At 39.9% G+C, this 24,791-nt stretch overlaps 3 protein-coding genes and 2 long non-coding RNA genes across 5 annotated transcripts in view; 2 read left to right on the forward strand and 3 right to left on the reverse strand.

Moving 5' to 3' along the window:
- LOC310715880 (uncharacterized protein) overlaps positions 1-298 on the forward strand; it is a 184,087-nt gene extending 183,789 nt beyond the window's left edge. Inside the window, exon 21 of the mRNA XM_083522577.1 lies at positions 191-298. Coding sequence (XP_083378703.1) covers positions 191-210 — 20 coding nt within the window. The 3' untranslated portion in view covers positions 211-298. The remainder of the gene's footprint in view (positions 1-190) is intronic.
- Positions 299-1,524: 1,226 nt separating this feature from the next.
- On the forward strand, positions 1,525-12,272 carry LOC310715904 (uncharacterized protein). The gene is made up of 7 exons (XM_083522618.1): positions 1,525-1,803; positions 5,478-5,798; positions 7,797-7,898; positions 7,976-8,002; positions 9,049-9,162; positions 10,903-10,943; positions 11,278-12,272. Exons 1-7 carry the CDS (start codon positions 1,770-1,772, stop codon positions 11,620-11,622), a joined length of 984 nt encoding a protein of 327 aa, XP_083378744.1. The 5' UTR covers positions 1,525-1,769; the 3' UTR covers positions 11,623-12,272.
- A 2,974-nt stretch (positions 12,273-15,246) lies between these two features.
- LOC310715462 (uncharacterized protein) lies at positions 15,247-17,460 on the reverse strand. Its single transcript, XM_083521901.1, has 5 exons — positions 17,393-17,460; positions 17,144-17,245; positions 17,022-17,059; positions 15,849-15,959; positions 15,247-15,734 (listed from the first exon to the last, which is right to left on the reverse strand). The coding sequence occupies exons 1-5, from the start codon at positions 17,427-17,429 to the stop codon at positions 15,426-15,428; spliced, it is 597 nt and encodes a 198-aa protein (XP_083378027.1). The 5' UTR covers positions 17,430-17,460; the 3' UTR covers positions 15,247-15,425.
- A 1,944-nt stretch (positions 17,461-19,404) lies between these two features.
- Positions 19,405-19,918, reverse strand: LOC310715463. Its single transcript, XR_014530336.1, has 4 exons — positions 19,897-19,918; positions 19,750-19,824; positions 19,553-19,660; positions 19,405-19,445 (listed from the first exon to the last, which is right to left on the reverse strand). It is a non-coding gene; the product is annotated as an uncharacterized lncRNA (long non-coding RNA).
- Positions 19,919-20,233: 315 nt separating this feature from the next.
- On the reverse strand, positions 20,234-22,521 carry LOC310715873. Its single transcript, XR_014530426.1, has 3 exons — positions 22,431-22,521; positions 21,930-22,244; positions 20,234-20,497 (listed from the first exon to the last, which is right to left on the reverse strand). It is a non-coding gene; the product is annotated as an uncharacterized lncRNA (long non-coding RNA).
- Between the last annotated feature and the right edge of the window lie 2,270 nt (positions 22,522-24,791).

Below are 24,791 nucleotides of genomic sequence, written 5' to 3' on the forward strand. Positions count from 1 at the left end.
TAGTTGCACGCCATCATCACACAATCCAATCACTCAGTTAGTTTTTTATAGTAAACAGAAAGAAAAACAAAGTAAAAAAATACAAAATAAAATTTTAAATAAGTTGCAATAAAAGACCCTTTGCATGAAAAGCTGAATTTGAACTTCATTTGACCTTCATTTTGTCTCTGTGTTTTTCCTGTTTATGCAGAGTTTCAGTATACACTATAATCTGCTTAAGAAGAGAAGTAAAGAGACTCAGATTCAGTTTTGTGTAGGTCTGGTCTCTCTAAGCTAATAAAACCTTGTTTTTGGAAAAGATGTTATGACTCCTCATTAAATTCCCAGCACACTTGTGCTCATGAGACTCGATTGTCTCGTCCAAAACTAATCACCTCATCAACCATGCCCTTTTTATTTATCGCCCACTGACACATAAAACTAAAAGATCATAAAAAATAGTTTTGGGGGAAACATAAAATTCAGCTAAACTTGTAAAAAATAAGAAGACTTTTCCAAAAAAAATATATATAATTTGGGAATTTGTGGGGTTGAAGATTATCCTACTGACGGCCACTAGAGGGCCTCAGAGACATTTCAGCTTCACTTTTGACTGCTGTGTAACTTATACACTGTGTAGACATTAATTAGAATACAGTCACATTATCATCTACATGGGACCAAAAAAACTCATAATGAATCATTACACTGTCAGTACTCCAACAATCAATGTGTGAAAGAAAGACACGACTTCACACAACCAGAAACGTGTCAATGATTACAGAACTTGGTGGGTTTTTTTTAAGAGCAGCACCATCAGGTCCAATGACTCTTATTTTCCTTCTCGGATTATTTCCTACATTATGTTGGCAAATGTTTGTGCACACCTGGTCATAAGTACGGTATGTGCTTTCTGAGCATCACACTCTCACTCTTTACCACAAGATTTTGGAGTGTTTTTGTGGTTATTTGTATTCATCAGCCACAAGGTTGTTAGTAAAGTCAGGCACTGATGTAGGTGAGGTGAGGAGGCCTGGGGTGCAGTCAGCATTTCAGTTAAATCCAAAGGTGTTCAGTAGGGTTGAGGTCAAAGATCTATAGCACATATAGCATTTATAACAGTCAAGATTTTTCTCTCCAAGCCATGTAAAGCAGATCTTCATGAAGCTCACTTTGTGCACAGGGGCATCGCCATGCTGGAATAGGGTTGGATTTCTAAGTTCAACTGAACAAAGTTTTAATATATAAAAGACGTCCTGTACAATTGTGTGCCTCCAGGTGTGTGGAAACAGTTTGGAGAAGATCAAATGTCTCAATACTTTGTTCTTATAAGAGTATGTTGTTGGATTTATTCCTGTTATACACTTTGTACTGTAGAGGGCAGTAGAGGCCTCAATCTCAGACCTTTACACACTGATGAGACAGTTGCAGGGTGAAAAACACAAAAATACATTTAAATGTAGAATATAATATTATAAATAATATAATAAAACTAATATTAAAACATTTTTAAACAAGATAATGTTTTACACATTCACAAAAAAAAAAGACGTTTAAAAGTTTTCACAAAAATAAAGATTTCTTCATAACCTTCACATACAACATTTCACAAATGCACTTCCTGAGGAGTTTGCAAGTATTTTTTTTCTTTCACCAAAAGTGGAAGTGGACGTCAATTTCAACCCACTCACACAGACACCACACAGACAGAGACGGTGAGGAAGTGCAGGCTGTCCAACAAGATTCTTTTATACTATTCTTTAAAGTGGAGCTTCTGAGTCTTGAAGGTCATGAAGATCCTCCTCACCTTCTGCCTGATTATCAGTAAGTCATTATTTATAATCATTCATAAATCATTTTCTGTTTCAGTCTCGTATTAAAACACTGGATTGATTGACAGTCAGCAAACTGCTCAGATTAGACACGTGACCTACAGTCAGGAATCTACACTTTGACATTTAAATGATTCTCTGTGAATCTGTGACCCATCTGAACAACAGTTAATAACAAAAGGTTATGATTCCAAATACTTTGTCCACATTTAGAAAAAAATAATGAACTCTAAAGACTGTGTATCTGTTAGGACGAGGATTTTACTGTACATTTCTCTGATTATTAAAATCACTGCGATGAAACAAGTTCTGGAAGTTCAGATTTGTGGCCTGTAATCTCTCATATGTTTTTAGGGTCCCTGGTGGTCTAGTGGTTAGGATGCGGCGTTCGATCCCCGGTCAGGAAACCGACCCCAGCCACTCTTAGTGCCGGTCCCAAGCCCAGATACATGGGGAGGGTTGCGTTAGGAAGGGCATCCAGTGTAAAAACATGTGCCAAATCAAACATGCGGATGATCCGCTATGGCGCCCCCTAACGGATGAGGCCGAAAGATGTGAATCTCTCATATGTTTTTAAAGGAAAAAAGGTCTCTGATTCCATCTGACCACAGTTTTGAAAAACAGACACTGTTTAAATGATTAAATGTTCTTTGTAAGTAAGGTCTTTCACAACCTCATGGAGTAACACAACTTTGTACCAGGGTGACAAATGAGGGTAAGAAGTTGGAGACGAGAGGAAGGACACTAATGTGCAAAACTCAGAGAAATCTTTATTTTGGGAAAGACATCCACCAAATGCAAAAAAAACATGAAAAGTGAACCTGGAAGTGGAATTTTCGAAATGTGTCCAATTCAGAATTTCTTTTAAATACCAGTTACCACTTGAAAATGATAAACACCACTGTTTAACAGACGTACTGCAATTAATTCACCTTTCACAAATATGTTGTAGTGCACTTATTTATCTCCATATCTCCATTTATCGAGTTCATATTGGACCTTGTGGTGGGACACTTGTAGAGGCCTACATGATGCTCATGCTGCCTTATGCTTGGTGGATGAGAGTTTAATAACGGGGTTGCCAGATTGGGCTAGTTTAACCTGTCTAGTGTGTACAGAGTCACTTGTATTGTAAGATTTACTGCGTAGACCAGTGGTGTCCAAGCTTTTCCATAAAGGCCCGGTGTGGGTGCAGGTTTTCATTCCAACCAATCAAGGGAACACCTGATAGTCATTTCAAATAAAAATCATCCGATTTAAACAGGTAGAATTTGGTGTTGCTCTTGCTTGGTTGAAATGGAAACCTGCACCCACACCGCCTTTGTGGAAAAGATTGGACACCGCTGGCATAGACAGAGATGTAATGGCGTCTGTGGAGTGAATAAAGTCTGAACATCAGAAATGCTGTACATGTGAAATACTGGTTTTCCTGTTTAATGGCTAAGAAAAAGACCTCGGCTTAGTTTCAGGTCTTTTACATTGTTTTTGGGATGAGATGAAGAGCCTTCATTTGTCACATATACAACAATCAGGCATGACATTATAACATTCTAAAGGGTGAAGTGAAGAACACTGATGATCTCTTTGTCATTTACATTTACGTTTGCGGCATTTAGCAGACGCCCTTATCCAGAGCAACGTACAAAAGTGCTTTAAATCTCTAGTAATGAATAAATCTACACTGGAACGCAAGATTACAAACCTAATATAAATATAACTCGAATTCTACAAACTTGGAAAGTGCTAATTTAGGTTTTTAAGGAAGAGGTAGATCTTCAGTCGTCACTTGAAGATAATCAGGGACTCTGCTGTACGGACATCTAGGGGAAGTTAATTCCACCACCTCGGTGCCAGAACAGAGAAGAGCCTTGAAGTGTACTTACCTCTCATTCTGAGAGAAGGTGGTACCAGTCGAGCAGTGCTGGAGGATCTCAGACAGCATGGTGCAGTTCAAGATGTGATGAGGTCACTGAGGTAAGATGGTGCTGGTCCATTTTTGGCCTTGTAGGCAAGCATCAGTGTTTTGAATCTGATACGTGCAGCTACTGGAAGCCAGTAAAGGGAGCGCAGCAGTGGGGTGGTGTGGGAAAACGGGCTGATTGAACACAAGTCGAGCAGCTGCGTTTTGGATCATTTGCAGTGGACTGTTCGTGGACAGTCATCATCTGTTAGTGTGTGGAATTATTTATTAGGCAGCAAGTGAACATTGCGTCCTCAAAGTTGATGTTAGAAGCAGGAAAAATGGGTGTAAGGATTTGAGTGAGTTATGATGAAGAGATTCTATGCAGGGATGAGTGAGTTGACTAATGATCAAATTTATAGCTTGTGAAAAAATTGTCACATGTTATGTTGTACCCCTGATTCCTCTCTGGGGTTCCTCCAACCAGCTTTCCAGTCTAATCCTGCATGTTTAATGCATAGCTGGTGTTTGCATCACATGCTGCCAGATTGTTATGCCATGGTACGGAAGGCATATATTGCCTAAATGGGCAGAAACCCCTGAATGCCACTAGACTTTCACCCACTGTGACATGAGGGTATGGGGTTGTAGAGTAGTGCAAGTTGTCCTACACTGTGCTAATAGCTGTCAGCTTGTCTGTCTCCCGTCTGACAGCCATTGATTGGATTACTCTGGAGGAAATATGCCAGGTATCCAGCGACATTGTGGCACGGAATAAAGCCCTGCCTGTCTCAGCATCGCTCAGACTGGCTGTTGATTTATGCTTAATTTATAGACCCCAGACAGGCTGAAGAGTTCTTATCTAGAGTTCTGTCACACGAGTCACTGCCATTCTAGTGGCCCCTGGCACCATCTTTATTAGGTTTTCTGCAGACAGTTTTGCCTGATGCATATTTGGAATAAACACTGTATTTTACAATTTGTTGATGTAAATGTCATGCTTTCAGGAACTTAAATAGCAGTTTCCTCATTTGGTTAATAATCAGAATCAAATTCAGAATTTACATCAAGATGGTCTACAGTTTCAGGCACATCTTCCTGTATTTCACTATCATGATTAAAAACGAGTTCCTGAGCCTCAGGTCTTTCACAACAAATAGTCTGTGACACGTCCGACCCCTTTAAGCTTCCACTTTGACTGCCGGTTCAAATTGACCCGAACTTTATCTACATAATGTAAACATGGAGGTTTAAATATGTAAAGTGAACTATTTAAATTGTATATGTTGATTACACTAATTAAGCCAAGCAGAAGAAATTTCATACTGAAAAAATACATTCATTTGTATTTTGTATTTTTTTACTTTTTACTTTAAAATAGCTCAATTTCACCCACAACATAACATAAGGGTTAAAATAATCTTACTCTACATATTATTAAATTACATCTTTGTATGCTCCTGGTATGCCGGTTAAAAAAAAGAGAGAAAGATAACACCATATGTACAATAAAATATTGTACACAAGAGATGAATAATAAAACTGAATCTGAAACTGAATCATACACCTGCATGTTTTCTGCTTGTTTAGTATAACCTGCAGAACTGAGTGTACAAGACATATACTGTAAGGGCCAGGTGTAATTCTGAAGAATTCTGATTCACTTGTCACCTAAATTTTAAAGATGCAGATATAAATCCTATTTACTATAAACATGTGGTATTTAGCTCATTTTGTTGTGCATAATTCAGTTATTTTCTTTCCAGATGGATCTGATGCTGTAACTACAGTAACTGGATACAGAGGAAGATCAGTTCAGATTAAATGTCCCTATGAATCTGGATATGAAGAAAACAACAAGTATCTCTGCAGAGGTAAATGTCCCCATTGGCCTGCATACAGAGATGTTCCTATTCGTTCTGGATCTCCTGCTGAAAACACCAGATTCTCTCTGTATGACAACACAACAGCCAAAATCTTCACCGTCACCATCACTGATCTGAGAGCAGAGGATGCAAACACTTACTGGTGTGGGATCGAGCAGACAGGGATTGATAAATACACAGAGATTCAACTGATGATTATGGGTGAGTGTTACACAGAGGAGACGAAAATAATCTGCCACAATAATTCACTAACTATTAACATATTATCAAAAACCCCATGAACAATCTACAATGGATCATATTTATCATGCAAAGAACAAATTTTGAGTTGTAAACCATTTAATCCTTCATGTCACTCCTTCATGCAATCAATCGCCCCAACTTCATTATAAAAATCCAAGCGTAAATTAAAAGAAATATTATTAGCCGTTTATTCACGAGAAAGAAATGGTGTACTATAAGAATAAGCACATATACTATGAGCATGGCCGCAGGAAGTGGGGGTGCTGGGGGTGAAAAAAGAAAGAGAAAGATTTTTTTTAAATGTAGGCCTATTAAAAATATTTTGCACAATTTATAAATTCCTTATGAATATTTTAGGAAATGATAAAAATATTCCATTAGTTTTTCTATATAGAAAGCTTGAATTGTCTACTTTTAAACAAAACAATTCAAAACGAAAATAAACCGACTAGCATATGTTTATTATGTATTCCGTATTAGGTGTGCATTTCTCTCAATAGGCGCGTCACTGCAAAGATGACGAGTGAGCATCGTCAGCTTCATCTTTGCAGCCCGACACTGACACACAAAAAAACCCACTTTATTAATAAACAATTCAAATGTCTCCTTGCTATATTTGACAGATCCATAATCATTACTTTTGCCGGTTCTTTGTGACAGCTGTTCTGTGTGTTATTGGCAGCGTCACCCTCTGGTTACAGCACCAGATCATGGACATTTTATTTTAGAGAATGATCGCAAAACATTAGATATTCTAGAATTAAATCAACTAATCGAATATTCAAAAATAGTGTCTCATCCCTGCATGGAATCTCTTTTTTCTTTTCCCATATCTTCACTCGCGTCTTCACCCATTTCCAAAGGGGATTAAACGTTTCTTCCTTTGTTCGCTTTTAGGTCGATTATTTTCATATTCTTTACTGTGGTAAAGTAGAAAAAAACGCTGTACAGATAGTCTACAGTTTGTGCTTGTTATTAATTAGACATATGATAATTGGTAATGCGCGTCAAGTTCATGTGTAAAATGCGTTTCACACGCGCGGGTGATTTTAGTTTGGCTTTCTCTGGCAGCGCGCACACATAGCCTAAATGCCTTGCCCTTGTGGAAGATCAAATTAGCTCTTCATACCTTTTACAACAACATGAAGATATCAGAAAAAGAGATCAGTGGTCTCTTTCCTGCTCGTGTTCCACATCCCTCTCAAAGCGCAGAGCGGGAGGCTATAACGCGTCTTTGTGTGGAAATATAAAACTGTTTTATTTTATTTTTTTTAAATCGATTCAACTTTATTATATTATGTAAGTTACCAGTAGTTACTGATATTTATTTCAATGCTTTACAGGCTTTAGTGTGTTGTTTTTTCACTGCAACACCGCCGGTATTTGGTCCACTACCACCGCGGTGGTAAAAAAACTGCCATCGTCACAGCCCTATGTATTTATTTTTAAAATGTATTCTAAATAGGCCCATAGGCTCATAGGTTTTTTGTCCCAAAAAATAAAAAATAAAATAAATCACAGCACCCGCTGTTCAAAATTACTTCCAGCGGGCCTGACTATGAGGCTGTAGAAGCTGACATGCGATGGCTGAATCGCATTATTGTTTTGAGATTTTGAAAGCTCTCACTTTGGCACTAAAATCTAAAGCAGAGCATCGTTTAGATGAAAAATTGTTCATGTGGAAGCTGTCATGAGGACTGGAAGAACACTGTGGTACCAAATCCACAACTACATGTAGGATGTACGTACATGTACATGTAACTCAACTGTGACTGTGATTTTATGTTATATATTAGGTTTTTATACACATACCTCAGCTGTCCTGTGGAAAAAATGCCAAGATAGCATTAGACAACGTCAGAAATATGTATTTCAGTTACCATGAACACTTTGCTAAATGAGGCTCATTGTGTGGATCATTACTCCAAAGCCTGATCTGGTTTCCATCCCCTGCAGATAATCCAGCAAGTACCGTCTCACCGAACACACACGCCGCTTCAACCCACTCCATGACTGTATCAGTGCACAAATCTACTCAGAGCACATTCTCATCAACAGGTATGAACGTTTTGCCCCTGAGCCTGTTCTTCTTCCTCACATTTCAACGCGTGATTCATTGTGTATCTTTTATTTAGGTCAAAATAATGAACCTTCATCTGACCGTAAGTAAAATATTACATTCTTTGGGCCTTTATTCCATTAGAAGATTCTTGTAAATAAGAAAAGGAACACACACACACACACACACACACACACACACACACACACACACACACACACACACACACACACTGCACTGTCACAATTCAGCTATCATCAGATAAGGTTGTGTAAGTGTTAACCACTTCGCTCTAACCCATGGTTTAGTGAGACACAGGAAGTTTCCTGAACTCTAATCTTTTAGTGGGGGATGTTTCTTTTATTTTTTGTTACCCGTTGCATCATTCCATCAACAGACTGTAATGCAAACTGCAACCCCAGAACAGCTGCATTACTGGAAGCAACCTATTGAAAGCAGAATATTGCTCTTCATATTGTATTGTCTTCATTTCAGTGGAGTTGTTCTGAGCATGTGTGAGTTCTCCATATCTACATGGACCATCAGCCCATGGTGCTTTTACACATATGCTGTTTACAGATCAGTATGTTCGAATGAATCTCTGATGTTCTCCACATCAGTTTGGTTCTTGATGAGAATCGACTTTGAACCAGTTCATCTGCAGGAACCGGGACATCAAATGTTCTGGGATACAGCGTTTCTTTTGTGTTTAAAAGAGACTGAGGAAAGCCATGAGGTGCAGTCTGAGCTGTTCTGCAAAAGTGGCGTCTGTTCTGCAAAATGAAGGAAATGTGAGAAAATGAAAGCAATTTGTAAGAGTTTTTTTTTTAAACTGTGTGAAAGTTCTGGCTCCTTGTTCTCTTTGTGTCCTTTCACACATTTGTCATTTTTTGACCAGAGACTCACATTATTATTGTCAGCTTTGGATGTCCAGCTAATTTTATTTTGTTTCCTTTAGCCATAAAATGTATGACTACAGCAAAATATTCCAGTTCAACACAGTCATCAACATTCTAAACATGTCTATTTCACTTTCCTCCCAGGCAAAACATACAGTAGATTGTATATACAGCAAAATCTGCATTGTGTTTAATTGTTCAGATGAAGTGTGGTGGTGAATTTGATATTATAATCATGTTTCTATTTCAGAACCTTTCTTACAAAAATCCACCATCATCATCATTTCCGTGGGTGGGGTTCTAGTGCTGCTTCTCATTGCGCTTTTATCTGCAGTGGTGATTCAGAGGAAAAAGAAGACCAAAGGTACCACAAACACATTATTGAGTTTGATTCAGGCGATTGTGTGTAATGGAAAAAAGACCTTACAAAAACTGCACATTTGAATGTGGAACACTTAAGGAGGCAACAGAAACAGGAAGTAACAGCATGTTGAAAATCCAGAATTATTTGGTGTATCATACAAAGTTACTTCACTGCCTGTAACAGTCAGCATTAGTGCAGTTACGCTTAACGGGACCAGGCAATGTGACTTTTGGTTTTATTCAAATTAAATAAATAAATACTCAATTAAACTTCATGAGGATAAAACTTTGAGAGGATCCTGACTCCATCCTCATCTACTGTAAACATCAGATATTCATTCATTCCAGATTCATCAAGATTGAGGTTTTCAGCTGTTTACTGACTGAACAACATGTACTGTTTTAGCTCTAATCCATATTAAGTGTTTATTTCAAAAAGAAACAAAGACGTTCGAATCTTGTATGATGTTCAGCAGTGACATAACCACCTGCCCAATCTTATAGCGAGCATATAGCAGGAGAAATGTGATTATACAAACCGGAGAAAACCCGCAAATATGAATGGTATCATTTTAGTGAAAATTGTAATGTTTCTAAAATAATTTCACCAAAATGACCGATTTTTCAGGATTCCCACTTTTTAAAAAGACTTTGTAATCTCATTAATTTTAAAGAGAAATAAACAAGGTACACTATATTTCCAAAAGTATTGGGTCACCTGACCTTTCCTGCTATTTGTGCTTCTTTACCAAACTGTTACCACAAAGCTGAAGGCACTCAATTGTACAGTATTTTATAAATACGCTATATAAAAAACTGTATTCACTTGAACTTGGAAACCCAAACCTGTTCCAGCATGGCGATGCCCCTGTGCACAAAGTAAGCTCCTTGACTATCTGGTTTACATGCTTTGGAGAGGAAGATCTCCTGCTATAGAGCTCTGATCTCATCCCTACTGAACTCCTTTGGGATGAATGTGAACGCTGACTGCACCCCAGGTCTCCTCACCTACATCAGTACCTCCCTCTCATAACATACTTGTGGCTGACGAACACAAATATCCATAAATACCTCCAAAATCTAGTGGAACATCTTCCCAGAAGAGTGGAGGGAATTATAAGAGCAAATTGGGATTAATGTGGAGTGTGATGCACAAAAATCACATCCCAAACTTGAGGGGATGAGCAGGTGACCCAATACTTTTGGCAATATAGTGTACCTAACATAGTTAACAAGTAAAATAATCTCACCCAGTTGCTCGGCTAACACATTATTCAAAGGAAACAGAAATGAGGCTGCGAAATTTCGAAAAGAAAACGTTTCTATTTTAAACCAGACAATCAGCTTGCTAGCTGGTGAAAATGCTAATCAGGAAACTTGTGTAAAAAGTGAAATTAGTGGTGGTTTCCTGTCAGAGAGAGGAATCGCTTGTAAGAGTTTCTCATATGTAACAGAGCGAGATTTGAACTTATGACCTTGCATTCAGAAGCTATCTTTTTCGCTTCCACTTTCTACATGACACACCTGCTAGTTTCATAGTGAAACCTTTATCCAAATGTGTTTCGTTTTCATTTGTAAATTCGTGACTCTTCACTGGGAATAACGCTGACAGTAATGATATTGGATAGAAACGAATATGAATGAAGTATATAACATTTACAAATGACTTTTAAATACATCACTTGTATAATAGTGTGTGTGTGTGTGTGTGTGTGTGTATGTATTTTCCTCTCCTCTCCAGCTCAATCTCCACAAAGCAAAAACTCCTCAAACAATTGTGTGGTAAGTTTTTTTTTCCTAAATCTGGTCATCTGATGCTCAGTAAACTGACCCTTCATAGAGCTGAAAGATTTCAACCAAAGCAAACAAACAAAACAACAATGTCACATCTAATGTATTGTATAAATGCTACTCCTTCCTTGAATAAATCCTATTAATAGCAATCATTGTCATTTCCTGTCATCTGAATTTGCTTCCACTTTATATCGATTTATTCAGTTGGTAAAAAATGATGACAAAACTCTTCATGAGCTGTTACACGGTTCATTCGAACATTTCATTGTGTACTTGTGGTACATCAAACACAGTCATCACATCCTCTTTTTTCCTCTCTCAGGCTCCAACTTCATACCAAGGACATCTTTCCAATTCACTTTATTTCACTGATGAATCCACAAACCCCTCTGATGTTCCTCAACCTATTTACTCAAACATTGGCGTACCCAAAGTTTCCTCCGATTTTTCAACACCCGTTTACGCTCAAGTAAAACGCCCAGGACATCAGGATGTTCACTCTACTGCTCAGTTAACCTCTGTTCCATCAGTTAATGCTGCTCAGACCTCAGGTGAAAGTATAATGTACACAGCCGTGAGCTTTGACACCAGATCCAGTGTTGTGGGCATTTCCAAAAACGAGACCTCGTGTGACTACGCTACTGTTAAACTCAATGAATGTGGCTAGTTAGCGTATGTCATATTGCTAATCATGTTTTATTTGCGCTATGTAGCACTTATTACATCACAGTGCTGTTTGGTTCTCAAATACCATTGGTCAGAAGGTGTTGAGATGTTTCCTATAACTGTCCATTAAAATCTGTTCAAAGGGAAGTCTGTATTCAAATCTGGGTATAAATCATGTATTTATTTCTCATTCAATTTCTTGTAACTTATTAGTACAGTACAATGTGTAATGCGTAGACTTCCTCCACTGTGTGTGTGTGTGTGTGTGTGTGTGTGTGTGTGTGTGTGTGTGTGTGTGTGTGTGTGTGTGTGTGTGTGTGTGTGTGTGACATTATTTGTTTAGCATTATTATGTATGAATCGCCTTTTATAAATTAGAACTTGGTCCAGGAGGAAGTGTGGTAGCTTATTGGTTAAGGTATTGGACTTTGGATCTGAAGGTCATGTTCAAATCTCAGCCACATCAAGGTGCCACTCCTGGGCCCCTGAACAAGGCCCTCAACCTGCTTAATTGTATGAATTAGATCAATGTAACCCCCTCTGGATGAGCGTTTCTGCCAAATGCTGTAAATAATTGTTTTGTTATTTATTATTTCTGTAATCCGCTTTTAGTTCATGTTAAATTGTCAATAAATTGTTTGGTTGAATGAAATTGGATGTGATTTATAGGTTCAACTCAGTTTACGTTCAGTAAAATAAACCGCATGGTTTTAATATTACATCATTGTAACCTGGGGGCACAAAATAAGTAAAAAAAAAATCTAAACATCGACTCATGAATGGTTTGATTCCTGAAAGAATGTAACTTACTAACATACAATCTTACAACCATAACTTAGTTTCAGGTGATCTGAACGGTTTAGACTTTTGCTGAGTGCCTCTTGATGTAGAAACAACGAGTGGATTAATTGAGATTAGGTCTAGCTTCTTCTACACAGAGGAGTTCCTCCAAGGAACATACCCTAGATGTCCAAACATCCAAATGTACGTTGTTACAATCTTCCGAAAACAAAAACATAACACATCAGAACACATCTCAGAACATCATGCGAAGTTAAATGACATCAACCCGCCAACAAGAACAGACACAAAAGGGGGAACGTAGGCTACTGTATGTTTTCATTCATTCGAATAAAATGCCATTTTCGACAAAAAAACTTTCTACACGTTCGTTTATAATGGTTTCCCAAAATTTGTTCATCCACACTGGAATGTCTGAAAACGCTTACATCATTTCCGGCTTTAAACAAAGACGTATTGGTGTGGACCTGGCCCTAAACACATGGTGCTTAACGAGACACCGGTTAAAACCCTAAGCAAGGCATAAGGTGTAGTGCAGGGGTTTTCAACTGGTTCTGTGCCAGTGACCACCATTCTGACTAACAAGTAATCCGCAGCCCACTATTGTGTGTGTGTGTGGGGGGGGGGGTACTCCTTACCTGTTTCTGGGCGTGGTAACTTCCACACAGTCTGTCTATTCGTGGTGATATAGTGGTACATAGTGACAGCCTCATATCATTCTCTGGTTCCAGCCTTGCCCTGTACTTGTTTGAATATTTTAGATATTTTCATTAAATTCAGTTTTCCCACTAATGTGCAAATATTCTGAAAATGTTTGGAAAAATAAATTATGGAAAAAAAGGGATTTTAATAGTTAAATTATGTAGGCTGTCACGGACCACATGCAATCCCACCGCGGACCACCGGTTGAAAACCCCTGGTGTAGTGGATTGGGGGTAGGGAGTATGTGGCCACTGGCGGCATCAGGTGGGGAAAAACAGTAGCACAGTCACTAGCATTTTCCAAGATGCTGACACAGAGTGTTTAAAGCTTTTCTTCATGCTAACCCTGAAAGACTCTAACTTTTGATAGACACTGCATGAAATCCTCCTTTTCATACTATATAACCATCTCCAGCACACATTTTACTTATGGTACTGTATTTATCACCCTGAATTAGCAAACTAGCAGGAGGATGTGTTATTGATCAATTCTGCGCAAGTGAATATAAGACGTACGTCCACACTGCAAACATGAGCATTTCATTCTTCTGCAATTCTTTACCTGTATTACTGTAGCATTATAAAAGTATTTAAAGCTACAGTGGAAGCACACGTTAGTATGGTACAATTTTAGTTAATGTGTTTTATCCTTATAAAGTCTACAAAAGCGAAATTTAAAAACATTGATACACGATCATAAGTCATAACCATTAAGATAATCACATGTAAGTTATAAAGTTTTAAATGAAAAGATAAAGAATGAAGTGTAGTTACAGGAAAGGATGAGTTTGTAACACGTGTATGTTTTAGTCACAATGACCACATTCTTTAATGAAAAAAAAATCTAATTTCAGGAATCAAAACATATGACGGATCTGCAGGTGAATATAAGGAATCTGTGGGCGGGTATAAGGGATTTGTCGGTGGATTTAAGAGATCTCCAGGTGAATCTTTAGGATCTGTATGACAAATCTGTGGGGGAATATAAGGGATCTGAGGGAGGATGTGAGGGATCTGAGGGAGGATGTGAGGGATCTGAGGGAGGATGTGAGGGATCTGAGGGAGGATGTAAAGGGATCTGAGGGAGGATGTGAGGAAGCTGAGGGAGGCTGTGAGGGATCTGAGGGAGGATGTAAGGGATCTGAGGGAGGATGTGAGAAATCTGAGGGAGGATGTGATGGATCTGGGGGTGTATATTAGGGATCTGAGGGAGGATGTAAAGGGATCTGAGGGAGGATGTTAGGGATCTGAGGGAGGATGTGATGGATCTGAGGGAGGATGTAAAGGGATCTGAGGGAGGATGTGAGGGATCTGAGGGAGGATGTAAAGGGATCTGAGGGAGGATGTGAGGGATCTGAGGGAGGATGTGAGGGATCTGAGGGAGGATGTAAAGGGATCTGAGGGAGGATGTAAGGGATCTGAGGGAGGATGTAAAGGGATCTGAGGGAGGATGTGAGGAAGCTGAGGGAGGCTGTGAGGGATCTGAGGGAGGATGTGAGGGATCTGAGGGAGGATGTGAGGGATCTGAGGGAGGATGTAAAGGGATCTGAGGGAGGATGTGAGGGATCTGAGGGAGGATGTGAGGGATCTGAGGGAGGATGTAAAGGGATCTGAGGGAGGATGTAAGGGATCTGAGGGAGGATGTAAAGGGATCTGAGGGAGGATGTGAGGAAGCTGAGGGAGGCTGTGAGGGATCTGAGGGAGGATGTGAGGGATCTGAGGGAGGATGTAAAGGGATCTGAGGGAGGATGTAAAGGGATCTGAGGGAGGATGTAAAGGGATCTGAGGGAGGATGTGAGGGATCTGAGGGAGGATGTAAGGGATCTGAGGGAGGATGTAAAGGGATCTGAGGGAGGATATGAGGGAGCTGAGGGAGGCTGTGAGGGATCTGAGGGAGGATGTGAGGGATCTGAGGGAGGATGTGAGAGATCTGAAGGGAGGATGTGATAGATCTGGGGGTGTATATTAGGGATCTGAGGGAGGATGTAAAGGGATCTGAGGGAGGATGTTAGGGATCTGAGGGAGGATGTGATGGATCTGAGGGAGGATGTAAAGGGATCTTAGGGAGGATGTGAGGGATCTGAGGGAGGATGTAAAGGGATCTGAGGGAGGATGTGAGGGAGCTGAGGTAGGATGTGAGGGATCTGAGGGAGACTTTGAAGGATCTGAGGGAGGATGTGAGGGATCTGAGGGAGGATGTGAGGGATCTGAGGAAGGCTGTGAGGGATCTGAGGGAGGATGTAAGGGATCTGAGGGAGGATGTGAGGGATCTGAGGGAGGATGTGAGGGATCTGAGGTGTATATTAGGTATCTGAGGGTGAATGTGAGGGATCTTCGGGAGGATGTGAGGGATCTGAGGGTGGTTGTGAGGGCTCTTCGGGAGGCTGTGAGGGATCTAAGGGAGGATGTGAGGGATCTGTGGAAGGATGTGAGGGATCTGAGGGTGGATGTGAGGGATCTGAGGAAGGATGTGAGGGATCTGAGGGAGGATGTGAGGGATCTGAGGGAGGATGTGAGGGATCTTCGGGTGGATGTGAGAGCTCTGCTGCTGCCTCGGTGATGTTGTTAGAACTGCATATCTCAAGATCCAATTTCTCTGTAGTTTGTTCCAGCTTAAGAAATTATAACAAAAGAAAAGAGATTTAATGGAATGAGACAGTAAATAATTCCAGAATAAAGTAATAAACTTGAAATAAGTATTTTAGAAGGCTAGGCATTATATCTACCCCAGAAGGAGAATCTGAAGTATCAGTGTGTATCTTAGTGTTGTTGTAAACAGAGTTTGCAGGAAGATTATACTCTTTAATCTCCTCATAGTCTTCTTCAGTATGTTCAAGCTGGAGAAAGTTAAATAAAAATATATAAAGAAAGGAATTAGGATCTAAATAATGCATGTATACAGTGTAATAAGATACACACCTTATAACTCCAAATGTGTTTCCCTTGAAAAAAAAAAACTTACACCAAATCATTGCTTCATCTATCTATCTATCTATCTATCTATCTATCTATCTATCTATCTATCTATCTATCTATCTATCTATCTATCTATCTATCTATCTATCTATCTATCTATCTATCTATCTATCTATCTATCTATCTATCTATCTATCTATCTATCTATCTATCTATCTATCTATCTATCTATCTATCTATGGAAGTGAGATCATGTGGATTTTACTCCGACGATCATCATGCGCAAGTAGCTAAAAGTTTTTTTTCCGGGGTTTTGCTCTCTGGTTTTCCTGATCTCTCATGGTCTTCCGGTGATGTTCTTACCCTCTTGATGCGTTCGTGCCGCTCAAAACACCTCGGACAACTCGTTGCCGCATCGCCGTTTGGGTGAAACGGCAGATTTGCACTGTTTCACCCAGAATGTAATGTTTGCTATGCGCTGTTGGTGATGAAATCGCAGACGCTGTAATGCACGTGGGTCAAAACAGCACCGGTTACACCATCAGACATTTTGCTACCACCTCGTATGTGGTCACTCAGTTTTCCCCAACTTATTTTATGTTGTTTGTTTAATCATTCCTCAAAATTCCATGCAACCATAATTGAAGAAAAAGTTGGTCTTTAATGGGCTCATAACGATTCGCTGTGGTATAAAAATCATTGGCTATTATTTATAAAATAATTGAAAGTGTTTATACCATAAATGGGAGCAACAGTTACAATTGTATCAAACGCCAACAATAATGGAACTGGAACTGAACGGGGAAAATTTAAATAAGTCTTGGGATCTAAATATTAATATACAAGTCTTTTCTTGGTAAAGTTCAGTTGGTTGTTACTGTACACATGATATTTTAGGCAATAATGTTTAGAGCAATTATCAGTAATTAACACAGTGTATCTGTGGCACGTTGAATGATCAGAGAGTCGTTACTATAACTCACCTGTCTGTTATTTAATTGAGCTGCGTTAAAAGAGGAACCTGTGGAGAAGCGCAGAGGTTATATTCCGCTGCCTCAACAATAAACCCTCGATATGATTTGACAGGGGAAGTAATCAGAGTTACCTTGTCTATTGTTTTTCCATTTGTGATAGAAGTAGTAAAAAATTCTACCAACAATCATGAAAAACAGAAAGACTGATACGACAATGATGGCCACTTTGGGATCTAAATGCAGAACAGCATCACACACGCACACACACACACACACACACACACACACACACACACACACACACACACACAAATAAATAATAATAAAAAACTAATACAAAAGCAAAAACATTTTTTTATGATCTTCTAGATTCACTTTACCTGTTGTTTTAAATGGAACTCGTAGCTTGGTGGACATCTTCAGTTTTCTTGGTTGTTGAATTCATCTGTAATTATCAAGTGAAGAAGTGCATGTGGTACTTCTCTATATTTAAAACATATCTTAATAAAATAATCATGCTTTTGAATTTACAGGAAAGTCAGTGTAAATACTGGATTGCAATTTCCTGGAAATTCAGTTGTGAGTCCAAAGAATTTAACAAACCATTTAGTTTGCGTATGTCAGCTGAATCTAAATAAATGTGCTGCTTATAAACATCTCTAACTAATTTAACATCCAGTTCCAGTTCCATCCAGAGCGAGACGGCGATTATACACGTTTCCTCCTGACCTCACTGAGTTACATAGAGGAGTTTTGCGTGTGGTGGAACTTTTACAGTGAATATGGGGATTCCGATAAAATGGATCAAGGCACAAAATTAATTTGACGAACTGAAGAAAAAACATTCAAATGAAAATTGAATATACAATCTTCTGCCATTACTTTATCCCTCTGTGGGATTCGGAGCGGCAGAATTGCAGATGTAACGAGCCGTATATCAAATAAAGCAGAGAAATAAAGTACCATTTTGATCCATTTGATCAGTTTTGTTCAAACATCAACGAGAGCTTTAATGTGAGGAGGAGACCGTGGTGGAAATCCACAGTTAGGTGTGACACCATTTTAATGCTCTCTGCTTCACCTCAGGCTGTTCTTCACCTCCACATCGTGCACTAGCATCCTGTAACACCTCACCCCATTTAGCTCTGGATTCTAAACTCATTTAATTTACAATAATAACAAAACAGCAGCAGCACACAAGCAAAATGTAGCACTTACCTGCTATAAGAGAGAGAATAGGAATGTTAAAGTCACGCTTTCCTGCAGCTGAAGTTCACACAACTTCCTCACGCTACAATATGGGCACAATTCTTTTCTCTGAACTAAATAGTGTTTTACTTTAACATCCCTTTTTCCATCCTTCCCTCTCTTTGTCTCTAGACTTCTACTTTTTACGCTCATGCATATTAAAATCAAACAGCACATTTCATACCTTTTAAATGCAGTGGATTAACAACAACAAAACAGTAAGCATGAAAAAGTAACATTTATTGTAGGCAGAGAATAGCAATAAAACAGCACCATTAATATCCTGACCAGGGTCATGGTGCTAATCTCTCACCACTAAACATCGTTGTGAGGGATGTAAGCAGTAAGCAGTTGTGCGACGCTGCTACAACTTCTCCAAGGTCTTGTTTTTAAACGATATGCTAAACTTCTTGCTTTGGCATTTTTAAACACGTTGTGGAATATCTTGTACCATTCATGCAACATTTGTGATTTACTTTGATCGGACAAAAAAACACAACAAACTCGATTCCTCACCCACATCCTCTGAAACTTTATCAGAAAACAGGAAAATATTGTTGCTTCACGCATGAACTTTTCCACAAATCATTTGATTACATTGAGTGCAGTGTTATATAGAGTACACTGTGTGTAGGAGAAGCAGCAGGAGTTCAAAAATTAGTGGATAATAAGATGATAAATGAGAGTGATTAGTGTGTAAGTAAGAGTATTTAGTTGCTGAGGGTTTAGTGGGTAAATCAGTGTTTAGTTGGTAAATCAGAGGGTTTAGTGGGTAAACCGGAGGGGTAAGTGGGTATACCGAAGGGTTAATTAGATAAATTGGAGGCGTTAGTAGGTAAATTGGATGGGGTTAGTGGGTAAACTGGAGGGGTAAGTGGGTATACTGAAGGGTTTATTAGGTAAATTGGAGGGGGTAGTGGGTAAATCGGAAGGGTTAGTGGGTATACCGGAGGGGGTAGTGGGTATACCGGAGGGTTTATTGGGTAAATCGGAGGGGTTAAAGGGTAAACCGGAGAGGGTAGTGGGTAAATTGGAAGGGTTAGTGGGTATACCAACGGGGTTAGTGAGTATACCGGAGGGTTTAGTGGGTAAATCGGAGGGGTTAGAGGGTAAATTGGAGGGTTTAGATTGTAAATCTGATGGGTTAGAGCAGGGGTTTTCCTCCATCGACTGGCGAGGAATCTCCTACCAGCACAAAACTACATGTAGGAATCACCACAGAGACTTCCGATGACACTTTATATTATTTACGTTGAGATTTAAATGGTTTGTTTCCGTGTTTCAAATAATACCTTTTGCCGTCCGGGAACACCATTTGTAGAAGATCATCACAATTCCTATGATCAGCAGCAGAGCCACAATGACATACACAGTGATGAAGATGTTTGAAGATCCTGGAGCTACATAACACAGAAAGATGAAAACTAAAATTTGAATCTGATCGTGAGACCAGTACATGGAAACATGTTTGTTGAAGGTGATTTCCTACAGGGTGTGCTTGCAGGTTCTTTATGTTGTCCAGCAAGATCTAAATAGAAAAACAGCACAAATGAATGAGGAAATGCTCAGTAACCACATGTGAAAAACAGCACAAATGAATGAGGAAATGCTCAGTAACCACAACTACATATGGAACTGTATGTGTTTACTTCCTTTGGGTTACTGATTTTTATTTTAAATCCTTTACTGATGCCCTCTACTCTTAGCCCTTATAATCATCTAACAATTTAAGTTATTTCTACTTCCTTAAACTAGACATTTAAACAACAGCAATTTTGAAGCAGTTATCTGAGAGAAAAAAAATTGGTTTCTTGTATCAGGAGCTTCGAATCTTACTCTTTTATCTCAGGACTGATTTTTTGTTCCTAAAAAAAACGATGAGACCAGATTCTTACCAGTTACGTGAAGCTGCATTTCACAGAAGATGGATGCATTGGAAGAATCATTATTTATCATTATTGTTATTCCACACAGATAAAGTCCTTCATCTTTCACCGTCACATTGCTGATGCTCATATTGATGACTCTGCCGCTTATGGAGACATGAATATCATACATCTCTTTCACCCTGTGGTCTAAATTAGTGAATGTGATGGAGTAGATGCCCTGACTGATCACTTTGTACACACTTTTTTTGCCATCAAGGTTTTTTGGATAAGTACAGCTGAAGGTAACAGCAGCTCCAGGATGAACTGTTTGTGACTCTTTATAAAAGTGACCCAAAACAGGTTCAAGCTCTAAGAAGAAAAGATAATATAAAATTTAGTCAACAGAGACATAATAAAAATCAATTTGATCATGTTTTTTTTTTATCTGTAAATATGCAAGGAATAATAATAAAAAAAATAATACTAAAAAAAAATGTCATAATAAAATGATTTATTATTTTACCACCACCCCAAAGTGATTATTTTCTCAGAACATCCCCAAATAATTTACTCACAAAAATAAAATGTGTAATCATTAAACAGTAACACATCATGCATTTCACACAATGCACAAAGTTCACATTTTCTCATTCGGTAATGTAAAAGCCATCATTAGGACCTGGCATATTGCTACCGGCCCTGAAGAAAGGTCCGAGTTTAGTTGCACCAAACCATGATGAATCCCGTAAATGTGAACATGTACATGGGTTTTAAAAACAAATATACAAGATTAAAGTCATAACAATATGAAAACCCCTAGTGGTTAAGATGCAGCGCTCCCACCGCTGCAACCCGGGTTCGATTCCCGGTCAGGGAACCATCCCCAGCCACTCTTAGTGCCGGTCCCAAGCCCGGATAAATTGGGGAGGGTTGCATTAGGAAGGGCATCCAGCGTAAAACATGTGCCAAATCAAACATGCGGAGGATCCGCTGTGGCGCCCCCTAACGGGAGAAGTGGAAAGAAAGTTTAAAGGGTCCCCTGGTGGTCTAGTGGTTAAGATGCAGCGCTCTCACTGCTGCGGCCCGGGTTCGATTCCCGGTCAGGGAACCATCCTCAGCCACTCTCAGTGCCGGTCCCAAGCCCGGGTAAATTGGGGAGGGTTGCGTTAGGAAGGGAATCCAGCGTAAAACATGTGCCAAATCAAACATGCGGAGGATCCGCTGTGGCGACCCCTAACGGGAGAAGCGGAAAGAAAGTTTTTAAATTCATAACAATATGAAAAAAAAAGTTGGGTGCCACTGTTGTGATCACCATCCTCATAGTGTCGTAAGAAACCATTTCAGACTGCACAAAAAAAGCAATTTCCTCAATGTCAATCTTAGATTTTTAATAATTTTCTTTTTTATGTGCCATTAAAAAGCCATTGTATCCATTTGTGATGCAAAATAAAAGAATATGTACCAGAGCTCGATTAAATCAAGTCAGTCTAAAACCAGACCAAAACCACATCAGTTTTTTATGTTAAGATTAAAATATCAGAAGCTTCACACAAAACCAAAAACCCAACCGTCCTAAAGATGCCAGAAAATATCAAATAAACAAATATTTTAAGCCATCACAGCATCTGGCGTACGCGTCTCTGTGATCAAAATGTAAAAAATGTTAAAAAGAACTGATAATATATTTTAAAGTTTGGACATATTTGAAAAATCTGGAGCAAGAATTCAGAATTCAGTGGTGCTGTGATATTCATTAAAATTATTCTAATAAAAGGCCTAATTTTAAAATGCAGAATCTTACTGTCTGTAACCAGTCTCACGGTATACTCGTTTACTTTACTTTGGTTTTTCACTCTACATGTGTATGTTCCTTTATCCGTCCAGCTTAAATTTCTAATCATCATGCTGTAAACTCTGGTCGATGTGTCGTCCACTGCAAAGTATTTTCCTTCAAGAGCGCATTTCTTTCCCTGACAATCGTTGTTCTGCCAATTTGGTTCTTCAAACTTACTGCAGGATTTTGTGTGATTGATGTACTGATGTTTATATTTATATATTATGATCACACTTCCTCCTTCATATCCAGTCACTGTTTGTCGAGCACAGCCAACTCGAGCTGCCGAATAATAAAAAGTCCTCTATTAGAGTCTCCTGATCCTAATCATGTTATCAAAGAGAGACCTTTTCTCTGTCATTTATGAAACCTAATCAGGACAATCATTTAAAACAGAAACAGGACTATTAACTGCATTTCAGACTTTGTCAGATTTATGAATTTGCTGGTAAAAGTAGAAGATCAGACCTGCAACCATGTACAAGGTGAAAATAAGTAGCAGGTTCATTTTCTTGTCCAGATGATCCATTACAGTCTTCAGTCCTGCAGTCATTCAGAGTGCTGCTGAATTGTGTCTCTCTCTCTTTCAGCACATGGTCTCGCTTCCCTTATCCTGAAACTTCAATTCCTCATTTAGAGACTGTATTCCTCTACATACGATCTCAGCTTCCCCAATGTGGTCCAATTTACATAAACTGATCATGATGATGATGATGATGATGATGATTATTATTATTCATGGAAACTTTAATTGAATAATAATAATAATAATAATAATAATAATAATAATAATAATAATAATAATAATAATTGTCCAGTGCTAGACCTATACAGTTTTTTGAAAATTGGAATATTTCATATAAGTACTAGCAAATGTGTATTAAACCAATTATAGCTGCATTTCCTCTTTGTCCAGTCATGAACAGAAATTTCCCTCGTTATTCGGCTGGAAACTTTTAGGAGCAGCATCCAACATCCTCTTTGTCCGCGAGCGAGCCGCCGTACTTCCGGGTTTAGGTGCGGATAGTGGCACGGTAGGAGCAGTAGGTAGTGAATGTTTTGTAATGGTGATGGTCTATCACACTGGGTTCTTATGAAATGATTTCATTTTAGGGTGGACTGAGAAACTTTGTGGGGAAGCTGTTAATTGTTGGACAGGAAGACGTGTTTATTAAACATCTGCATCCGTGCCTCGTGAGTCGCCATACAGGTGTGTGTTGACGCTGACTTTATTATGAAGGTTATATGGGCTTTAACAATCAACTGATTAAAGTGTGTTTTCTCTATTTAAGGTGCGGGTCAATGGGCAAGAGACGTTACAGTGGGCTGCTGCTGTAGTGGGCTGCTATAGTGGGCTTTTCGCTTGCTGTGTGGTTTTCCTGCGCTATGTGCATCGTTTACACCGCTTTGATGTTGGCTTGACTGTCTGCTTTTTCCGACTGCAGCTGCTCCACGCTACAGCATCTGTGCTCTGCGCCTGCCTGCTTCGCTCTGCGCCTGCCTGCTTCGCTCTGCGCCTGCCTGCTTCGCTCTGCGCCTGCCTGCTTCGCTCTGCGCCTGCCTGCTTCGCTCTGCGCCTGCCTGCTTCGCTCTGCGCCTGCCTGCTTCGCTCTGCGCCTGCCTGCTTCGCTCTGCGCCGCCTGCTTCGCTCTGTGCCTGCGCCTGCCTGCTTCGCTCTGTGCCTGCGCCTGCCTGCTTCGCTCTGCGCCGCCTGCTTCGCTCTGCGCCGCCTGCTTCGCTCTGCGCCTGCCTGCTTCGCTCTGCGCCGCCTGCTTCGCTCTGTGCCTGCCTGCTTCGCTCTGCGCCGCCTGCTTCGCTCTGCGCCGCCTGCTTCGCTCTGCGCCGCCTGCTTCGCTCTGTGCCTGCCTGCTTCGCTCTGCGCCGCCTGCTTCGCTCTGCGCCGCCTGCTTCGCTCTGTGCCTGCCTGCTTCGCTCTGCGCCTGCCTGCTTCGCTCTGCGCCGCCTGCTTCGCTCTGCGCCTGCCTGCTTCGCTCTGCGCCGCCTGCTTCGCTCTGCGCCGCCTGCTTCGCTCTGCGCCTGCCTGCTTCGCTCTGCGCCGCCTGCTTCGCTCTGCGCCGCCTGCTTCGCTCTGCGCTTATCGGGTTGAGGTTTCCCTACTTTAATGGCAATCCATTTCTTTTGATTTCTATTCTTTGAATTTGAGTTTGAATTTGTGGTATAATGTTCTTTTTGTTTTAAGTGTAGTGACTTTTCTAATTTCTTTTGTATCTGTTAAGTGCCTTTCCTTTGTTCATGTGCTTTTGTGAGGATCAAGTAACAAACAGTTTTTGGGCTGTTGACTGTGTCGAGAGCCAGGCTGTTGTAATGCGATGCTTGTTTTAAGTTGTTTTAAATTACTTTTGTTTTCTTCTTTTGCCTTCAGGAGTGGGGTGGCCAGTGGCAGCAGATTAGCATCTTGTGATGGTGGGTTCCTTACCTGATTGCAGTGCAGTGTTCACAGTGAGGTGTGGTGTGCTGTGGTGCGTGTGCGCACGTGTGTGTGCTCTCTGTTTAGGACATCAGGTCTTCTCCCACCCTGAAGTGTTGTTTGTCTTTTTATTTTGTTTAAATCTGAAATCATTTTAAATAAAGTTTTGTTATTTACTCAACTCTGGTCTGATATCTGACCCAGTCGTGACGAACCTGTGTGCCTTGAAGTTGAGGGCAGTCCCGGAAATAGCCCCCGGATGGCGTAGTCGGTACAAATTACAAGTTGGCATCGCCGCAGTTGGCGTAGCCAGTACAAATTACGAGTCCACAACGCCACATGTGCAAGATGAATGCAATTGTTTTCTGCAATATGTGCAAAATCAGAACGAGGTAGTGGGA

Source organism: Silurus aristotelis (assembly GCF_946808225.1).
Source record: "Silurus aristotelis genome assembly, chromosome: 20".
In the NCBI taxonomy this organism is placed as follows: Eukaryota; Metazoa; Chordata; class Actinopteri; order Siluriformes; family Siluridae; genus Silurus; species Silurus aristotelis.

Excerpts from the sequence above, each read along its gene's own strand:
- LOC310715462 (XM_083521901.1), bottom strand. The coding sequence starts at position 17,429 with ATGTCCACCAAGCTACGAGTTCCATTTAAAACAACAG. Across the intron at positions 15,960-17,021 it reads CTCAATTAAATAACAGACAG|CTTGAACATACTGAAGAAGA; the intron begins GTGAGTTATAGT and ends AACTTTCTCCAG. Across the intron at positions 15,735-15,848 it reads CTTCAGATTCTCCTTCTGGG|CTGGAACAAACTACAGAGAA; the intron begins GTAGATATAATG and ends TAATTTCTTAAG.
- LOC310715904 (XM_083522618.1), top strand. The coding sequence starts at position 1,770 with ATGAAGATCCTCCTCACCTTCTGCCTGATTATCA. Across the intron at positions 7,899-7,975 it reads GAGCACATTCTCATCAACAG|GTCAAAATAATGAACCTTCA; the intron begins GTATGAACGTTT and ends TCTTTTATTTAG. Across the intron at positions 9,163-10,902 it reads GAGGAAAAAGAAGACCAAAG|CTCAATCTCCACAAAGCAAA; the intron begins GTACCACAAACA and ends TCTCCTCTCCAG.